Raw genomic sequence first — 15,881 nt, 5'->3', positions numbered from 1 at the left:
AACACCAACCATTAATTACCACCGTCACTAGTGAATGTAATTATTTTATTTTTTTAATCAAACAATAATCTTTATTTCATTAAATTAATATTTTATATAATAGTATATTAATTTTTTATTTAAATTATATATTTGTTATGTTTATAAATAAATAAATCATACATGTTCAGATATTAAAAAACAAACAATTTTATCATTCAATATTTAAATTTAAAAATAATATCTTAATCATTTAATTGAACATCCAAATATCTTAATCTTAATAAAAATAGATGAGACCTTAAATGTTAAATAAGAAAATAGGACACCCTATAAAATTTCCAATGCCAAATGAAATTACTGAGCTAAAGACCGAAATCAGTAATTGGTCCAATTACTCTAAAGTAAAGGCATAAAAACAACAACAACAATAATAATAATAATTTAAAATTGATCTTCTGAAAATTCATATTGTTTGAGGATTTTTGTGCAACTAGCAAGAGGCTCATTATAAAGGAATCCCAATGGAATTAGCGAAGCGAGTATTAGATACCATGCCATTGTTGCTAGTGAGGACAACACGGGTGCGATCACGGCCCGTGTTGGGTTCCGCGCACATTGGATCAGAGCTTCTAATGAGGACGACATCGCAAAATTCATCGCGGCGATCACTATTCACAAGTATCTTGTATTCTCCTTTAGAGTTTGTAACACCTTCAACAGTGTATGCCAAATCGTTAGTGTCCCTATTCTTGCACTCGATTCTAACCCTCGATCCTACAAAAGTACATTCAACAATTAGTAAATAAAAGTGTATTGTATAACAATATAATAGGCTTGACTTGTCATTTTTTTTAAAAAAAATATAATATTTATTTCCATGGTAATGATATATCAAACAGAGAACTATTGAAAATACCTTTGAACTTTATGAAAGTTATTAGTTTTATTCTCGAATTATTGACAGTCTTAAAAACACGTATCTACTTGACTAACTAAACTTATTAGTTGTAATTTTATTCATCAATATAAATGTCTCACCACCACATGGTGATAATTTTTTTTAAAAAAAACTAAACTTATTAGATACTCCCCAATCTAATACATGACATAGTAAGTGGTCTCCAACTTATGTAGGAGCATGGACTATTAATAAAAAAATCGAGAGAAGTATTGAAACATCTTTAAACTTGGTGAGAATTTAAGGTTGTATCACTCATATTGCAAAATCAACGGCCTGTTTAAGTTCAGTCAAAGAATATTTTTAAGGCTGTCAATAATTCGAGAATGAAACTATAAATTCACGCCAAAATAGATATTTACCGTACTTCTTTTATATATTAATCAAAGAAAGAATTGTGTCAAATAGTGATATCATACGTTCAAAATATTAAATAAGAAATGTAGAAGAACTAGAATATTAATCCGAGCTCATAAGTTGCTTGTATGTCCTTAAGAAATCATAACTCGCTCCCTACTTCTTAAAGTTTTAAATTATTTCTTCTCAAGATAAAATAAAAAGACTCGAAAAATATATAATATATTGTAGAAATTTAAAACTCCAAATAGTTAAAAGTAGACAAATACATTGGATTTGCAAAAATGCACACAAAATTACACAAAAAGATGAGACACTCCCACGATTCTTGCACGCGGAGTGACAAGATCCAACCACAAATTCAAGTGAACTCGAATAAATTTGGTTGAACCTTATAATATGTTCAATTTTACTTATTCAGTTTGGATCATTCACGATATTTTTAAAAAATAATAAATTGATATAAATAATTTACTATCATCGAACTATTTTGATTGTCACATTACTCTGTATTTTGAATGTTATATTCTTATTTATCACTCCATCTTTAATCATTTTGAATATTAATTTCTCTTCAATAAATAATAATAAAAAATCAATCCACACAACTACAATATTGAGGAATGTGTATATATTCTTCATTTATGTTTTTAGGCTAATTAGTCAATATTTATTACTTCTAACAATAATTATTCTTAAGTAAAAAAATGTACTCTAACTATATCTTAGATGTTCTAAAATGACAATTACTTTAGACCATCTATTCTTAATAAGGATAAGAAAATAAAATTATTGGAGTAAAATATCACAATATTCAAATTAATTGATGTTTTATCCTAAGTATCTCAAAACTCACCCTCTTATTTTAAAATCCAACACATCTAAATACTGATTACAAATTCTACCAAATCACTATTTCTTATCTGAATTTCATACCCGCAATGCGAAATATAATTCATAAATCAAAATTATAACAAATAATAAATGCGAACTCTGAATCCACAATGTAAAAGACAAAATGAATTTAAATAAATTTCACCACATTTCAATTTCTGAATTCGCTTCTAAAAACAATAAAAATATATAAATAATGAATAGAAAAGTAAAAGGGTTTGATAATATTACCAGGAAGATACTTGGAGGCAGAAGTCTCATAGCCACAACGACAAGTGTCACAATAAACTTTCCCAATAACAAGAAAAGTGTCCATAAAATTGGCACTAACATTAATAGAAGCAAATAATACTAAGCAAACAACAAATAAAAATATCATCTTAGCCATATTTTTTTTCTTATGAACTCAAATTTAAGTGTTTCTATTTTTTAATTTTTGTGTTTTCACAAGTTCTTGGTATGTAAAATATAGAGGAATTGGATATGATGATGATAACAAAAAAACAAAAAACAAAAAACAAAAAAGAGAGGATAAAAGTGACATAATTGAAACTTTGGGGGACCCAAAGTGACTTTCTCTTCTTTTGTGGTAGCGTAAAGAGTGACTAACAGCTCGGCCCTGCAATTATTCAAAATTATGAAACTGACCCTACACTCCATTGAGATTAAAGTCAAAAAGTCAATTTGGTATATTTGGAACGAAAATATAACGAAAGGTATATTTTTTTTAAAATTCGAACAACAGGGTCAAATATACTTTCAAAAAATAACAGGAGAGGTGTATTTGGAATGAAAATATAACTAGGGCTTTTTGAAACCTGATACATGTATTTGATGTGTTTCTCATAAATTTGAGATATTATATATATATATATATATACACACACACACACACGAGAATGAGGAGTGAGATTGAAAGGAGGCGAGAAAGATTTATTATGTATTATATCTCATATGCATGTAAATTCACTTAGATACAATTTATATAGAATAAATTACGCCTAACTTTGACCTGATGAATCTTGAGATACATATATCTGAACATATTTGGACACATCAAAATCTGATAAGATTTGTAATATTATAAAATAAAAGATATCTAAATAATTAGCTCTTAAACTGATATAATTTATAAAAATTTTCCTAATAATAATGAACCTGTAAATCTTGGCCCAACTAATTACCCACATGATGATTGAATATGCATGATTATTCGATTTTAATATCATCATTTAATTTGTTTTTATCTACTTTGCACAATATTAGATAGTATGTAGTTTTTGACAAAGTCAAATTATTGTATTTGATACGAAATAAAAGTGGTACCTCCCCTTAGTACATTGTATTTTAATGGGAAATATAGTTTTTAATCAAATTAAATAAAAGTAATTTAATTGAATTGCTATTCGTGAAAATTTTCTTTTATATATTGAATATTTGTTGGATGCAAAATTGATAGTTGAAAAATTTTAAAGTTATAATATAAAGTACATGAAATTCTTAATTGTGACTTGTAAGAGGTCTTTCAAGAAAATCATGTGTTTTGACTTAAAAAGCAGATAAATTTAGCGTAACCTGATATCAAAGTTAATGATTAGATAAGGTGAGTCTAAAAATGATATGAAATTTGATTTTTTTTTATCAAGTCAAAAGTAACTTAGAAATGTGTTATGAATCAGTCTTAGCCTAATGTAAATATTCGTAAGATTTCATACGAACAATCTTTTAATCGAGAAAAAAATAATAAGATCAAACAATTTTTCTCAAAAATAATTTGAGATCCAAATTCAATTAGCATATTGTGTATGTACTTAGGCAAAACATGTCTCTTTGGGACTTTTCATCTCCCTATCCTTTTTCTTATTATTATTATTATAAATAAATAATGTTTATATTGCTTGTTTCAATATTAATTAAAGCTTCTAAGTTTCCTTCTCTACGTTTTGTTTGAGTAAATTATGACATTCATTTTAGTATTTGTTACTTTGTTTCGTTTATTTTTGCTTGTTTATTATTATATAAAAAATATTTTTATTTGTTTAAATTAAAAAAAATTAAAAGATAATTTATCTATTAATTTTTTTATTCTTATTATCAACTATAGTGATTGTTAATACAATTCCCAAAAGACTAAATTTATTATATTTTTAAAAAATATAAAAAGTTATCATTTTATTTATTGGTGTTTACTTCTAGCTTGATCTTCTTACAACCAAGTGACATTGTCCAAAGAAAATAAAATAAAAAATTCATTTCTTAGAAGATAAGTTATTTATATTTACATAGAATCTTGATGATTGTATTATGTATGAAGTCAACAATACTTTTCATTAATTATATTTCAATGAAGTTTCAAATATAATTAAAATCTTTTTATTTTAATGCCTCTATCAAGAATGAAGTGACATCTTGAAGTATTATTTGATTTTCCCAGATTTGTTGGCTATTTAATATTCAATTATACCATGTAGTTCTATGAGGAATTAAAGTCAAGCTTGCCTTGCCTTTCTTAATTTACCAACATTTCTAATTGAAATAACAAATCAAATTATAGAATAAATGTTAATTTACTAATTATTACTTCTAAGTGAATTATTACTTCTTTTATATTTGGAGTTTGATTGTTTTCTCTGCTTTTACATCAATATCTCCTTTTTAGATCACCATTTAGATTATGTCTCTATCTTAAAATTTGTGTAATTATAGCCTTTGAAATTGATGAAATATTGTTTTTATTGTCTAAGGTTTAAAAAATTATAGACAGTGATTAATATTTTCTAATATTATTTTTTGAATTTATCGATCAAATAATTAAGATGTTTGATATGTATAGGTACACAGAAACTAAGATCTCTTGATTAGATGTACAGAATGAATAATATAAAAAAAAAATAACTTCTCATGAACCTTTTACGTATAAAAATAAAAATCTCCTATAAATAAATCATAAAATTAAAAAAAATAATTATAAATGACCTACAAAATCCGCGATTAACTCTTACCAATGAAATGGAATTATTTTTAATATATTTTGCTTTGGAGCTTTATGATAATAGCATGAGGAAGACCTTTATCTTTTCAATTTTCTTTTTTCTTTTTTCTTTTTTCTTTTTTCTTTTCCTTTTTATCCATCACTTTTTAGTAGTCTTATGTCAAAGAGCACTTAGGGTTATAACCTACTTTGGTCCCAATAATTTACACTTTGTGTCACATATTAGCTATTGAAATGATTTAATTATATGTCAAACCATATAATGGTGTGTGTATAAATGGGAGGTAAATAATCTTAGATTAATTTTTTTTTTTTATATATATATATATATATATATATATATATATATATATATATCTTGTGAAGAAATTAATTTTCGTAAAAATATTTTTATCTATTCAAATCGTAATTAAAGACAGAAAATTGAGGATAAATTGAACTAATTGACAAATGAATAATTTTTTATGGGAGTTAGGTGTAGCAATTGAAAAATAGGGCAATTAGTACCTATCAAATTTGAATATAAAAATTGATGGTAAGAATAAAAATAAAATAAAAAAAGAGAGAGAAAGTGATCGTAAGGATAAACAAACCAGGGAAGACAAATTCTAGATCATTGAATATAAGAATTCGGAGCCTATAGGGAGTAAAATGTTAACATAAATTTTAAAACGGTATATGAAATTTAATTTTAATCAAAATGGTAAATTGTTGGTAGAATAGCGATTTTGCTTGCTGAAAAAAACAAAATTACTGCAATAGCAACGATTCGGTAAATTTAACTTTTTCTTAAAAAAATTATTTTTTTAAGAAATCGCTGCAATGGCAGTGATTTCCAATATAATTTTTTTTAAAGAAATCGCTGCCTTGGCTGTGATTTAATTTTAAAAAAGTGAAAAAAAATCAAATAAATAATTTAGGTAGCGATTTATTAAAAAAAAATTAAAAAGATTTTATATTGGAAATCGCTGCTATTGCAACGATTTCTTAAAAAAATAATTTAAAAAAATAGTTATTTAGCAAATCGCTGCTCTACCAGCGATTTTACCGTTTTGATTAAAATAAAAATTTATATAGCGTTTTGAAAATTTTATTAACATTTTATACCCTTTTAGGCTCTGAACTCTTGAATATAATATGACTTTGATATATCTCACCTTCAACAAATTAAGATGTATATATGAATTTGGTTCCATAATATGAAAATATGTTATATTTAAATTATATTTAGAAGTATTTTATTATTAAAAACGAGATAATATTGTGAGCTTAATATAATAAACAAACAATAAAATCGGGAAAAAGCTAATAATTTCAAAAAATTGTTGATATTCATCAAGCAAATATACAAAAAAAAAAATTATATACTTTATATATACCACATAAATGATTAAATAGTGAGACGATTAATAATTCTCATAATTTATGAATGCTCACAAATAAATACATTAAATATTCACATTTTAAGTAATTAAAAAGTGAATATACATAGTCAAATATCACAAACACTAATTAATATGACTAAAAAATCTCTAACCAATTACAAAGTTATTAATATGCCGTCTATCTTATATTAAAATAAAATAATAAGCACAAAATTAAGAGGAGGAAAATACCTTAACCCACCCCAACTAAAATCCCCCAAAATTATGGAAAATATAAAAATACCTTAAAACAAGAAAAAAAAATTGGAATTTTCATAGCCCATTGAATCTTTTAATTTTAATTGTTAGGATTTACAATCCCACAAAACCTACCGTTGAAATTTTCTGTTTACAAATTTGATAGGAATGTCATTTTCTTATCTAAAGTTTTTAAAGTACCAAAAAGCAAATTTAAAATTTTTACATCATTTTCTCATTTCATCATCACCACTTAGTCCAAATAACAAAAAGAAAAAGGAAAAAAGGTATTATAAGTAATTTTCGATAACAATAAGATATTCAACGATTTATATAAGCAAAGTTATTATACGATTGTATAAGTTGAGTTATTAAGTCTTCCGCAATATTGGTAGAGGGTGAGTCCATTCATATTCTTATATGAATCTATACGTGCACTTATATTCATCAAGATATATATTAGAGGCAGTCAAAATTATCTTTAGTTTTTTTGTATTTTATTAATGTTGTTTTTGATTCACCAGCGTGATGAGAGGGTATTAAGTCTCTCACTTTAATATGAATAAATTATTTATAATTTGATCTTCTTATATGAATGTGACATTTTTCTTTATAAATTACTTTTTGAAATTAAGTTAGGAATTAAAAAAGAATTTATTTTAATGCTAGTGGTAATAAAGAAAAAGAGAATGACTAAGAAACTAGCACAATAAAAAAATATCTTACTTTTTTGTTTGTTTGTGTTGATTTGTTCTTGAAAACAACATTGCCTAAACAAACAATTAATTTCATTTAGTGTCTGAATTTTTTATTTTATTTTTTGTAGAAATTCAGGTCAAATTAGATTTATTCCTTTGTTTTTGGAAAAAAAAATCTAATTATTTGATGCTATTCATTGAGTGAGATTAAATACGGTCAATTCGTGGAACTAAACCAGAACATACAAATAAATTCTAAAATTAAACTTTGCATAAACGAAAAATAATATAATTAATATAATTTTTTTTTGAATAGATCGAAAACTATGAAATAAATTTACGATATTTTGAAATTGAAATTAAGCACATGAATATCGCAAAGATCGATCTTATTTAATTATCTAAATATTTTTTGAAGTACCAAATCATCTTTATATTAAACGTGACATCACAAGTCATCTTATTAACTATCATTGGTTATAGTGTAATAGTGGGAATGTTTAATTCTTTAGTAAAGATGTTGAATGTAGAAAAATTATAATAAAAATGTATATGTCTAATCTTTTTCTTAATAATAAAAGAGAAAATGTATAAATATACTTTTTAATTTATATGATTTATTGTATAAATTTTAAATTAACAAATATGTCAAAAAAATATATCAGTAAAAAGCAAAAAGAAACAAATTTACCAACTCATTAAAAAAATGATGCATAGATATCCATTTACTCAAGTACCAATTATGTTTAAAACCAAATTAATCGATACATGACATTAATTTTTTGTGAACACATTTATTGCTTTGAATAATTGCTCATAACCTAAATTTCAAATAAGAAAAAATTAATCAAACTATGAAACTTATTTCAAGAAAATAGGATGATTGATTTCTCTCGTCAAAATAGAGAAAATTCATTTTACAAATAACATTTTATATTAATAATTCACTCTTCAACGTATTTCATTTATATTTTTAATCTATAATCTTGATTTTAATTAGTATCTGATTAAATTTTAATGCAACACATCAGATCTTTATTTCTATTTCGTAATCTCCATTATCCTCACCAATCGTCCATACTCATATTTCCACCTTTACCTTCATCTCCCATAATATTTTTTTACTTACGTATCAGACACAACAAAAATAAATAAACACACCCTCAAAGTCAACACTTTGACATAAAGAGTAATGGAAGAATCTCTCATCTCTAGTACATTTTTTTAAAAAATTAAAGGGCTTAGATTAACTCTCACACACACCATTTTTCTATATATTTATCTCTTCATTTCATTTATTTCTACTTCTTCCCTTCCAATTTCTCTACAAAAAATAAATAAATTATATTATAAAAAAATTGATCTTTTGTAAAGAAGAATATGATAGGTAACATGAGAAGAACAATAAGCACAACAAGGATCACCGTAGATGTGATGAACAATGGAGAAGGAAAACCGTTTGATCTTGATCTTGGTACTAATTATGGATTTTATGGTCATGATCATCAACACGTGTCATCAAAATATCACCATAGAAGTTCAAGTTATCAAGGTTTTCATCATCAAATAGAAGAAAAATCTCATTTCTTGACAACTTGTGGACTTTGTAACCATCGATTGACACCTTGTCGTGATATCTACATGTATAGGTAATTAATTATATATATATATACATTGACAGTGTAATGAATTTTTGTTTACTTATTATCGATAGTGTATTGTAGGAACATTAACATGTTTAGTGTTGTTTTATAAGTGATGTTAGGATGGAGAAAATAGTGTATATATGAACATGGGTGTGGCTATGTTATAGTCAGAGTGTTTAAGTGGACATCTTATATTAAAAAATAATTTCGTATATATAAGTAAAATAATATACAAAGTGATTAAATAACATATTCTAAACATTATTGATAAAATAAGATATTGTAAACTAGTGATTTTAGATGCCTTGAAAGAGTCGGTGTTTAGGATGCTCGAGTGTTGCATCTCACTAGAAACACTTTTCAATTTTTTCCACTTTTTTAAAATATTTTTCGTGAAATTCCTAACTCCGCCACTAAATGAAAATACAATTTCCAATAACTCTTCCGTCTAAGTAACGCATGTAAAAATACAAAAAAGGAACACAGTAATAAAATAATCATATTAAAAAATAACAAATTATACTAAAACCTAAAACAACGTATAGTAAAAAAAAATCAAAAAGTAAGATAGAGTATATTTTTTATTAAATCGAACCGCCAAGAGTTTATTAAAAAATACTCAAAACTTTTTTCTAAATTGTTGAAAATATATGTAACAGACTATTTTGAATTTACCTTTCAAATGAGGGATATTTTTGTTATTTTCTTATTTGATTTATTGCATTATTATGTAGTAGGTATGAAGGATTCATTTTAAAATATTTGTGGGGCAACAATTATTGACATATACTTGGTATATATTATTAATCATCTTAACATTTTAGATGATTAATCAAATTGTTGATTAATATTTTACAATTTCATTACACTTAACCCTTTTTATATCGGTTACGTATAAAATTATACTGAATATATTATTTTTATTCGTGAACAGGGGCGATACAGCATTTTGTAGTATGGAGTGTAGGGAACAACAAATGAAAAGTGATAAAAGAAAAGAGAAATTAAAGCTTCTTGTCCTTAAAAAGAAGACTGAAAATTATCAAAATTACTCAGAATTGCCCTTTGCTAACTCTGAAAATTCTGGCAAGACTAAAACTATTGTAGCAGCTTGAAGGGTAATTTTGGAAAAAGAAAAAAGAGAAGAGAAGAAAATTATGTGTATTTATTTGTATTTAAGTAGAAGAGAAATAACTTAATTCGTATATATCAGTGTAATTAAACTTCCTATGAAATGTTTATTGTGTTTTTTTTGGGGTAAAAGTTTTAACAATGTGTTTCGTACGTTTTTACTCGTTCAATATTAAAATAACGTACGCTCTTTAAATAGCAATAAACAAAGGAAAATTATAAGTTTACTATATCACCTTTTATATATAATAAATTCAATATTTTGTGAAATGATAATAATTAATAATTAGGAATTACGTGATAAATGAATCTCTTGATTTTTTTTAACAAGACAAATAAGTTAAGTATATTGGACAGGTACATAGAAGTCGATAGAGGGAGTAATTAATTACATATTTTAACTTATATTCCTTTCGGAGAAAATGAGATCTCTCGTTTACTTGTAATTTGAATAAAAAAAAAGTTATTTTGGAATCTCTATTGTATAAAAATAAAGATCACGTATGAACCATTTACACAATGAAAAGAAAAAAAATGATCTGATCTCTTATAATGCCACTTAATTTATTATTTTGTTGGCAAGTTTGGGACAACTTATTTCGAGATTAATAATTAGTATCGGGACAGTTATCTCTCCCCTTGGATGATATAATAATTCCGAGACAATTCATTCTAGGATAAAATAAGTAAATGATAAAAATATCCCTATAAACCCTTTTTATACATCACTTTTCACATTTATGAAGGATACTTTTGTAAGCAAATAAATTATTTTTAAAATTCATTATTTTCAATACAACAAACCAAACACTCAATAAAAAGAATCTTAGCATAACTTATCCATCATAACTAATCTCATCATAACTGATCTCATAACAACTTAAATTCAAACTAAACAACTCATTGACTTTTAATTTATCAAAAATTGTACTTGTAAATTACCATATATAAGTAACCTAATTGTGTAAAAATATTGTATATTGTTAACAATGGCGGAACCAAGAATTTTAACGAAGGATATGGAGATTTTCTTCTCGATTATGCTAACAAGTGCACCCATAATAACTACTACATTTAACCTCTGAACCACCCTTCGCTTAATGTGCCTACACCTGATTAGTATATAGAACTTAAACTCTTGCGAAATAAAGGGGGAAATGTGGATTTCTAAAACAAAATTTAAATCACCATGTTATATTTTTTTTTCCAATAGAAACAAGATATTGCTGGCTCTATCTGAGCTAAAGCAACCAACATACAATTTGGAGATAAGAGGGCCAAAAACATGAAGAGAAGAAGTTGCAATGAATAAGACTTTGGCCCTTTTAAGCTCTCCTACACTTCACAATCATGCCACACTTAACTTAATTATATGATGAGAAAATGGAAACAAAATATAAGATATAATAGGGACAAAAAAAAAATTAAATAGAGAATGATCTTTTCTACAAATGCAACTACACTTGAGTTAAGTCCATTCTCTTCTAGTAATTTTTCTTCATCTGCATATATATTTTTCATTTGTATTCCAAAATCATGTTGTTCTCTGGTGCCAAACCAACACAAGCTCTCATTATATTCTCAAGCATTGCCCTCTGCTTTGAAAGGGCATTCACCACTGGAGTACCTGGTGGTACCTGTTGTCCAATTCACAACTACAGTTAATGAAAGGAAAAAGAAAAGGCAGCTCGGTGCACGAACTCACTGAAAGATTGTCACCAAGAAAATCAACAGATTAAAATAAAAAAATCGTTGGTAATTAAGTAAGAGAAGTACAAGGAAACATCATGTCTATGTGCCGGATCCTCCAATACTTCTGAAGGATTCGACATGCACATTTGGAAGAGTCCAAGCAACATAAACAATACCCTTTGTGATCCCCATGTGAAGTCTATTTAGTTTGTTGTGACCTATGCATATTTTTTAGACTATGTCTAAATGGAGATCATAATAATAACTGCTTTTGTGTTGGCATCATTTCTAATTTATCTTGGACCACAGATGAAGGAAATTACTTGAAGAGAATTCACATCAGCTATAGCTCTAGCACATGCTCAGACCAAACTAAAGCAACTTCTTTTCAACACTTGATAATTGCATAATGTTAACTTTTAAGCTATTTGCTCAGACTCTTCAAAGTTCCAACGGTTGTATGTGGCATCCTCCCAACGTACTGTATTTTTGGAGGATCCTACACGACTATGACAATATTTTTGGAGAGTCTGAGCAACATAGTTTTTGAGTCTATTTGAAAATAATAAAAAAAAAACTCATAGAAACTTTACCAGGGGAGCCTTGGTGAGGTAGCTGAGAATAGTAGCCACAGGGTGGAAGGAGTGGAACTTCCCCTGAAAACAGAATCACTTCTCATCAGAACAATCACACAACATTTAAGGGTACACACAACATGACGAAGTGTAAATCTTTGAAGACATTCAGAAAGAAACCGACCTCCCCTTCAGCTTTGAGCTGAATGCGAGTGCTGAGTTCAGCGAGAAGGACCAAATCCAAGATAATTGGAGCTGCCAAAAGAGAGTCCTCACAAGTGTTGTGCATAACTATAGTGCTCTTTCCGCCCATGAAAATCTCTGACATGTACTCATCCATTGCCCTCTTGCTGTCTCCAACATATGGAACATACTGAAATACAAAATCAAACATTTTGACAAATTAATATGCCTGTTTGTATACATTAACTTTTAATTTTCTCATGTTATATTATTTACCTTGATCACGACAACATGGTCAGGGTGCTCGCCAGATTCATAGAGAATGGCGTTGCTAGCAACCATGTCATCAACAACATTACTTTTTGAGATCTCCTTAGACCGGAAGGTTTGAGGAGCAGAAAGATTCATTCCATCATTGTTACCCAAGTGATTGTAGCTCACTATTGACGTTGGCTGTAATACAAACACCACGACTTTCAGCACGGCTATACTACTTCTCTATAAAGAAACTCCATCTTCCAATGACAAGTATGTTTATGTGCTTAATTTATGTATATAAAGTGCTTCAACATTTAAACATTCAACCAGAATTAACAGCAAAAGACATACCTTAATACCGGCTCCAACAAGGAAATCAACCAACACGGACTTCATCTTGGTTTGACCACTCTTAAAGTCATCACCACCAATTAAAGTGTTTCTCTTTATGGCCAAATCAATAAGACCTGTGAAATTGTATCAGAAGAAAATACTTAAAATTATAGAAGCTAAGCTATAGCTGGTCATCAGCAGCAATTACACTTTCAATAACTCGTTACAATTGTTATCGGGATTCCATACCTGGAACAAAAGTGTTTTGAGGGCTTCCGTTGATGAAAGGCACATTTTCCATAATACAAGCAATAGCATGCAATGTAGAAGGAGATATTTCAGCCTCATTTCTATCCACAGCAGCTAAAAGGTTTTCCATGGTGTCATTAAGGCCAACAACCACATTACTGTACCTTTCGGTGTTGGCAGTCCATAGAACCACTATCTTGTCTACCTTGTTCTTCTCCTTGAACTCCCTAAATTACCAAGCAGACATGTAATTTACACTCTAAACTAAAAATCACATCATTTTCCAGAAAAAACAGACAACTTTGTTCAAGATTGAAGACGGTTAATCAAGATTATAACTTTTACCTAATATCTTTAACAATTTGTTCAACTTGTTCTTTCTTGGTTCCTTTGATCACGTTGTTGGCACGTGCTTCTTGGTTAGCCGCAATGAAGTCAGGGTCATAGATACCAGGAAGGGGAACCATGGATTCCATGTAGGGCCTCAGCTGCTTTTGCAGATCAACTTCGAAAACCTTAGCCCTGACCATAGCATCTGCCAAATTCATGTTGCTAATGTCCCATCCTCCAAATACTACATCGTCTGGGTTGACCTATATCACCATCAGATCAAATATATCAGTCTGAATCTAACTAAGACAGAGCAACTTTTCATGACTAATGCTATAAAGAGTTCGTTAAACTGTCTGGGTCGTTTAGTTGCAAGCATAACAAATAATAATCCCAGGAGAAAAAGAGACTATTTTTTATCATGTGTTTGGTTAAACATTTGATCCGGTATAAGCAATCGCAGGATTATCATCATTTACGTCTTTTTTTTAGTCCAATAAACCAAACATTTATCAGTACAAGTATATCAACTAAATATTCAATCACATCAACCCCCTAACATTTCAATTACGAGTTCAGTAGAACCCACTAACTTTAATACAAACCCTGTATTTGTGTTAAAATATCCACTTAATAAGATCAAAACCCCCACAAATTTCTCCTTTTCGATTCTAGAACTCATAAACTCAAAATCCTACCTCCGCTAACTTGTTCACAAACCAAACAACCCGAAAAGTGCTTAAGTATATCCTTTTAGTATTCAACTATCCATAAAGCCACATAAAGTAACTTTACTAAAGGCAAATTAACCAATTTGGGAATTAGAATAACGTTGGTCGGTTGTTTACCTGAACTTTCACCTTATTAACGAGGATTCGATTCTAAACCTTATACTCCCCCATCCCCACACCCCCAATTTTGAAAACACAAAACAAAACAAGGTGAGTACCATGGGAAGGAGGCTTTTGAAGGGTGCATAGATCTCTTCGCCATTGAAAGACCCAACTCGAATGGTTGATGCCTGAGTAAGAGACCCAAAATAATTGGCTTGTTGCACTTTTTCTTTCGTTGCCCATGAAATTCCTCTGCCATAAACAATCAAAACCCATTACTTAAAATCACAAAATCTCATCACAAAATCAACATAAAATTAGATTCTCAAAACAAAACAAAACAACAAAAAAAAAACTCACTCTCGATTCGCAATAACACCTCCAGTCAATGTTGAACCATTGTTTCCTCCCCATCCAACAAGCATAACCCTAAACAAATCACAAATTTCTTCACCCAATTTTTTTTTTGAAAAAAGAAAAATGAAATCTGAGAAAAAAAAAATGAAGAAACTTACCCCAATTTTGGCACATGGGTATCAGTTTTAAATTCATATTTGACAGTTTTAGGCTTAACAATCCATTGATAAGTTCCATTTCTCTCTTCATGAACAAGCTCTGTGGTTTCATAATCATACACAGAATGAATTTCATTCTCAATATACTTCACATTTGGGCTTTCCACCTTAAAATTTTCAATAAACATTTTGACCAAAAAAAATCAGAACAAGCTATTCAATTTAGAAGAAGAACAAGTGTTCAAGATTCTATTTTGCTTTATGAAATATTTGCTGCCATGGAAGTGTATATATAGAGTGTGTTTTTTTTGCTGTGAAGAGAAAAATACAAGTGGCACTTTATTAGTGGAATCCCACTATAAAATTAAAGCTTAGCCATGCAAATATTTTGATATACTTAGAGCCTTTCTTTTTGTATTTTCACCATTAGAGTTTTGACTAAATTTGAGTTGTGCATATCGTGCATTTTAGGATTTATTTAGTGACGATACGATTAATAAATAACTTACTCACATATGATATTTACGTCATATTGTGTATTTGAAATAAATTTTTAGTGTTAAACCATGGTAAGATAAATATGCAATTTATGTAATCAAATTATTTAATTAAAAGAATTCAACATGATTTGGT

At 27.9% G+C, this 15,881-nt stretch overlaps 1 protein-coding gene and 1 non-coding gene across 2 annotated transcripts; both read right to left on the bottom strand.

The window, feature by feature from the left end:
* Positions 1–173: 173 nt before the first annotated feature.
* Positions 174–2,761, bottom strand: LOC101247921 (uncharacterized). Its single transcript, XR_011221430.1, has 2 exons — positions 2,423–2,761; positions 174–756 (listed from the first exon to the last, which is right to left on the bottom strand). It is a non-coding gene; the product is annotated as an uncharacterized protein (transcript).
* An 8,701-nt stretch (positions 2,762–11,462) lies between these two features.
* Positions 11,463–15,511, bottom strand: LOC543809 (inositol-3-phosphate synthase). Its single transcript, NM_001310069.1, has 10 exons — positions 15,249–15,511; positions 15,094–15,162; positions 14,850–14,985; positions 13,916–14,163; positions 13,571–13,797; positions 13,340–13,455; positions 13,007–13,183; positions 12,732–12,920; positions 12,566–12,628; positions 11,463–11,917 (listed from the first exon to the last, which is right to left on the bottom strand). The coding sequence occupies exons 1-10, from the start codon at positions 15,434–15,436 to the stop codon at positions 11,798–11,800; spliced, it is 1,533 nt and encodes a 510-aa protein (NP_001296998.1). The 5' UTR covers positions 15,437–15,511; the 3' UTR covers positions 11,463–11,797.
* Positions 15,512–15,881: the final 370 nt, after the last annotated feature.

This window comes from Solanum lycopersicum, chromosome 5, assembly GCF_036512215.1.
Source record: "Solanum lycopersicum chromosome 5, SLM_r2.1".
NCBI classification, from domain to species: Eukaryota; Viridiplantae; Streptophyta; class Magnoliopsida; order Solanales; family Solanaceae; genus Solanum; species Solanum lycopersicum.
The sequence above is the reverse complement of the archived record's forward strand: the minus strand, read 5'-3'. Positions and strand labels throughout refer to the sequence as shown.

What these genes read in the sequence shown, in the direction of transcription:
- LOC543809 (NM_001310069.1), bottom strand. Translation starts at nt 15,436, where the DNA reads ATGTTTATTGAAAATTTTAAGGTGGAAAGCCCAAATGTGAAGTATATT. An exon ending in ACCCATGTGCCAAAATTGGG is followed by an intron (nt 15,163 to 15,248) that starts GTAAGTTTCTTC and finishes TGATTTGTTTAG; the next exon opens with GGTTATGCTTGTTGGATGGG. An exon ending in TTGTTGGAGCCGGTATTAAG is followed by an intron (nt 13,184 to 13,339) that starts GTATGTCTTTTG and finishes TTTGTATTACAG; the next exon opens with CCAACGTCAATAGTGAGCTA.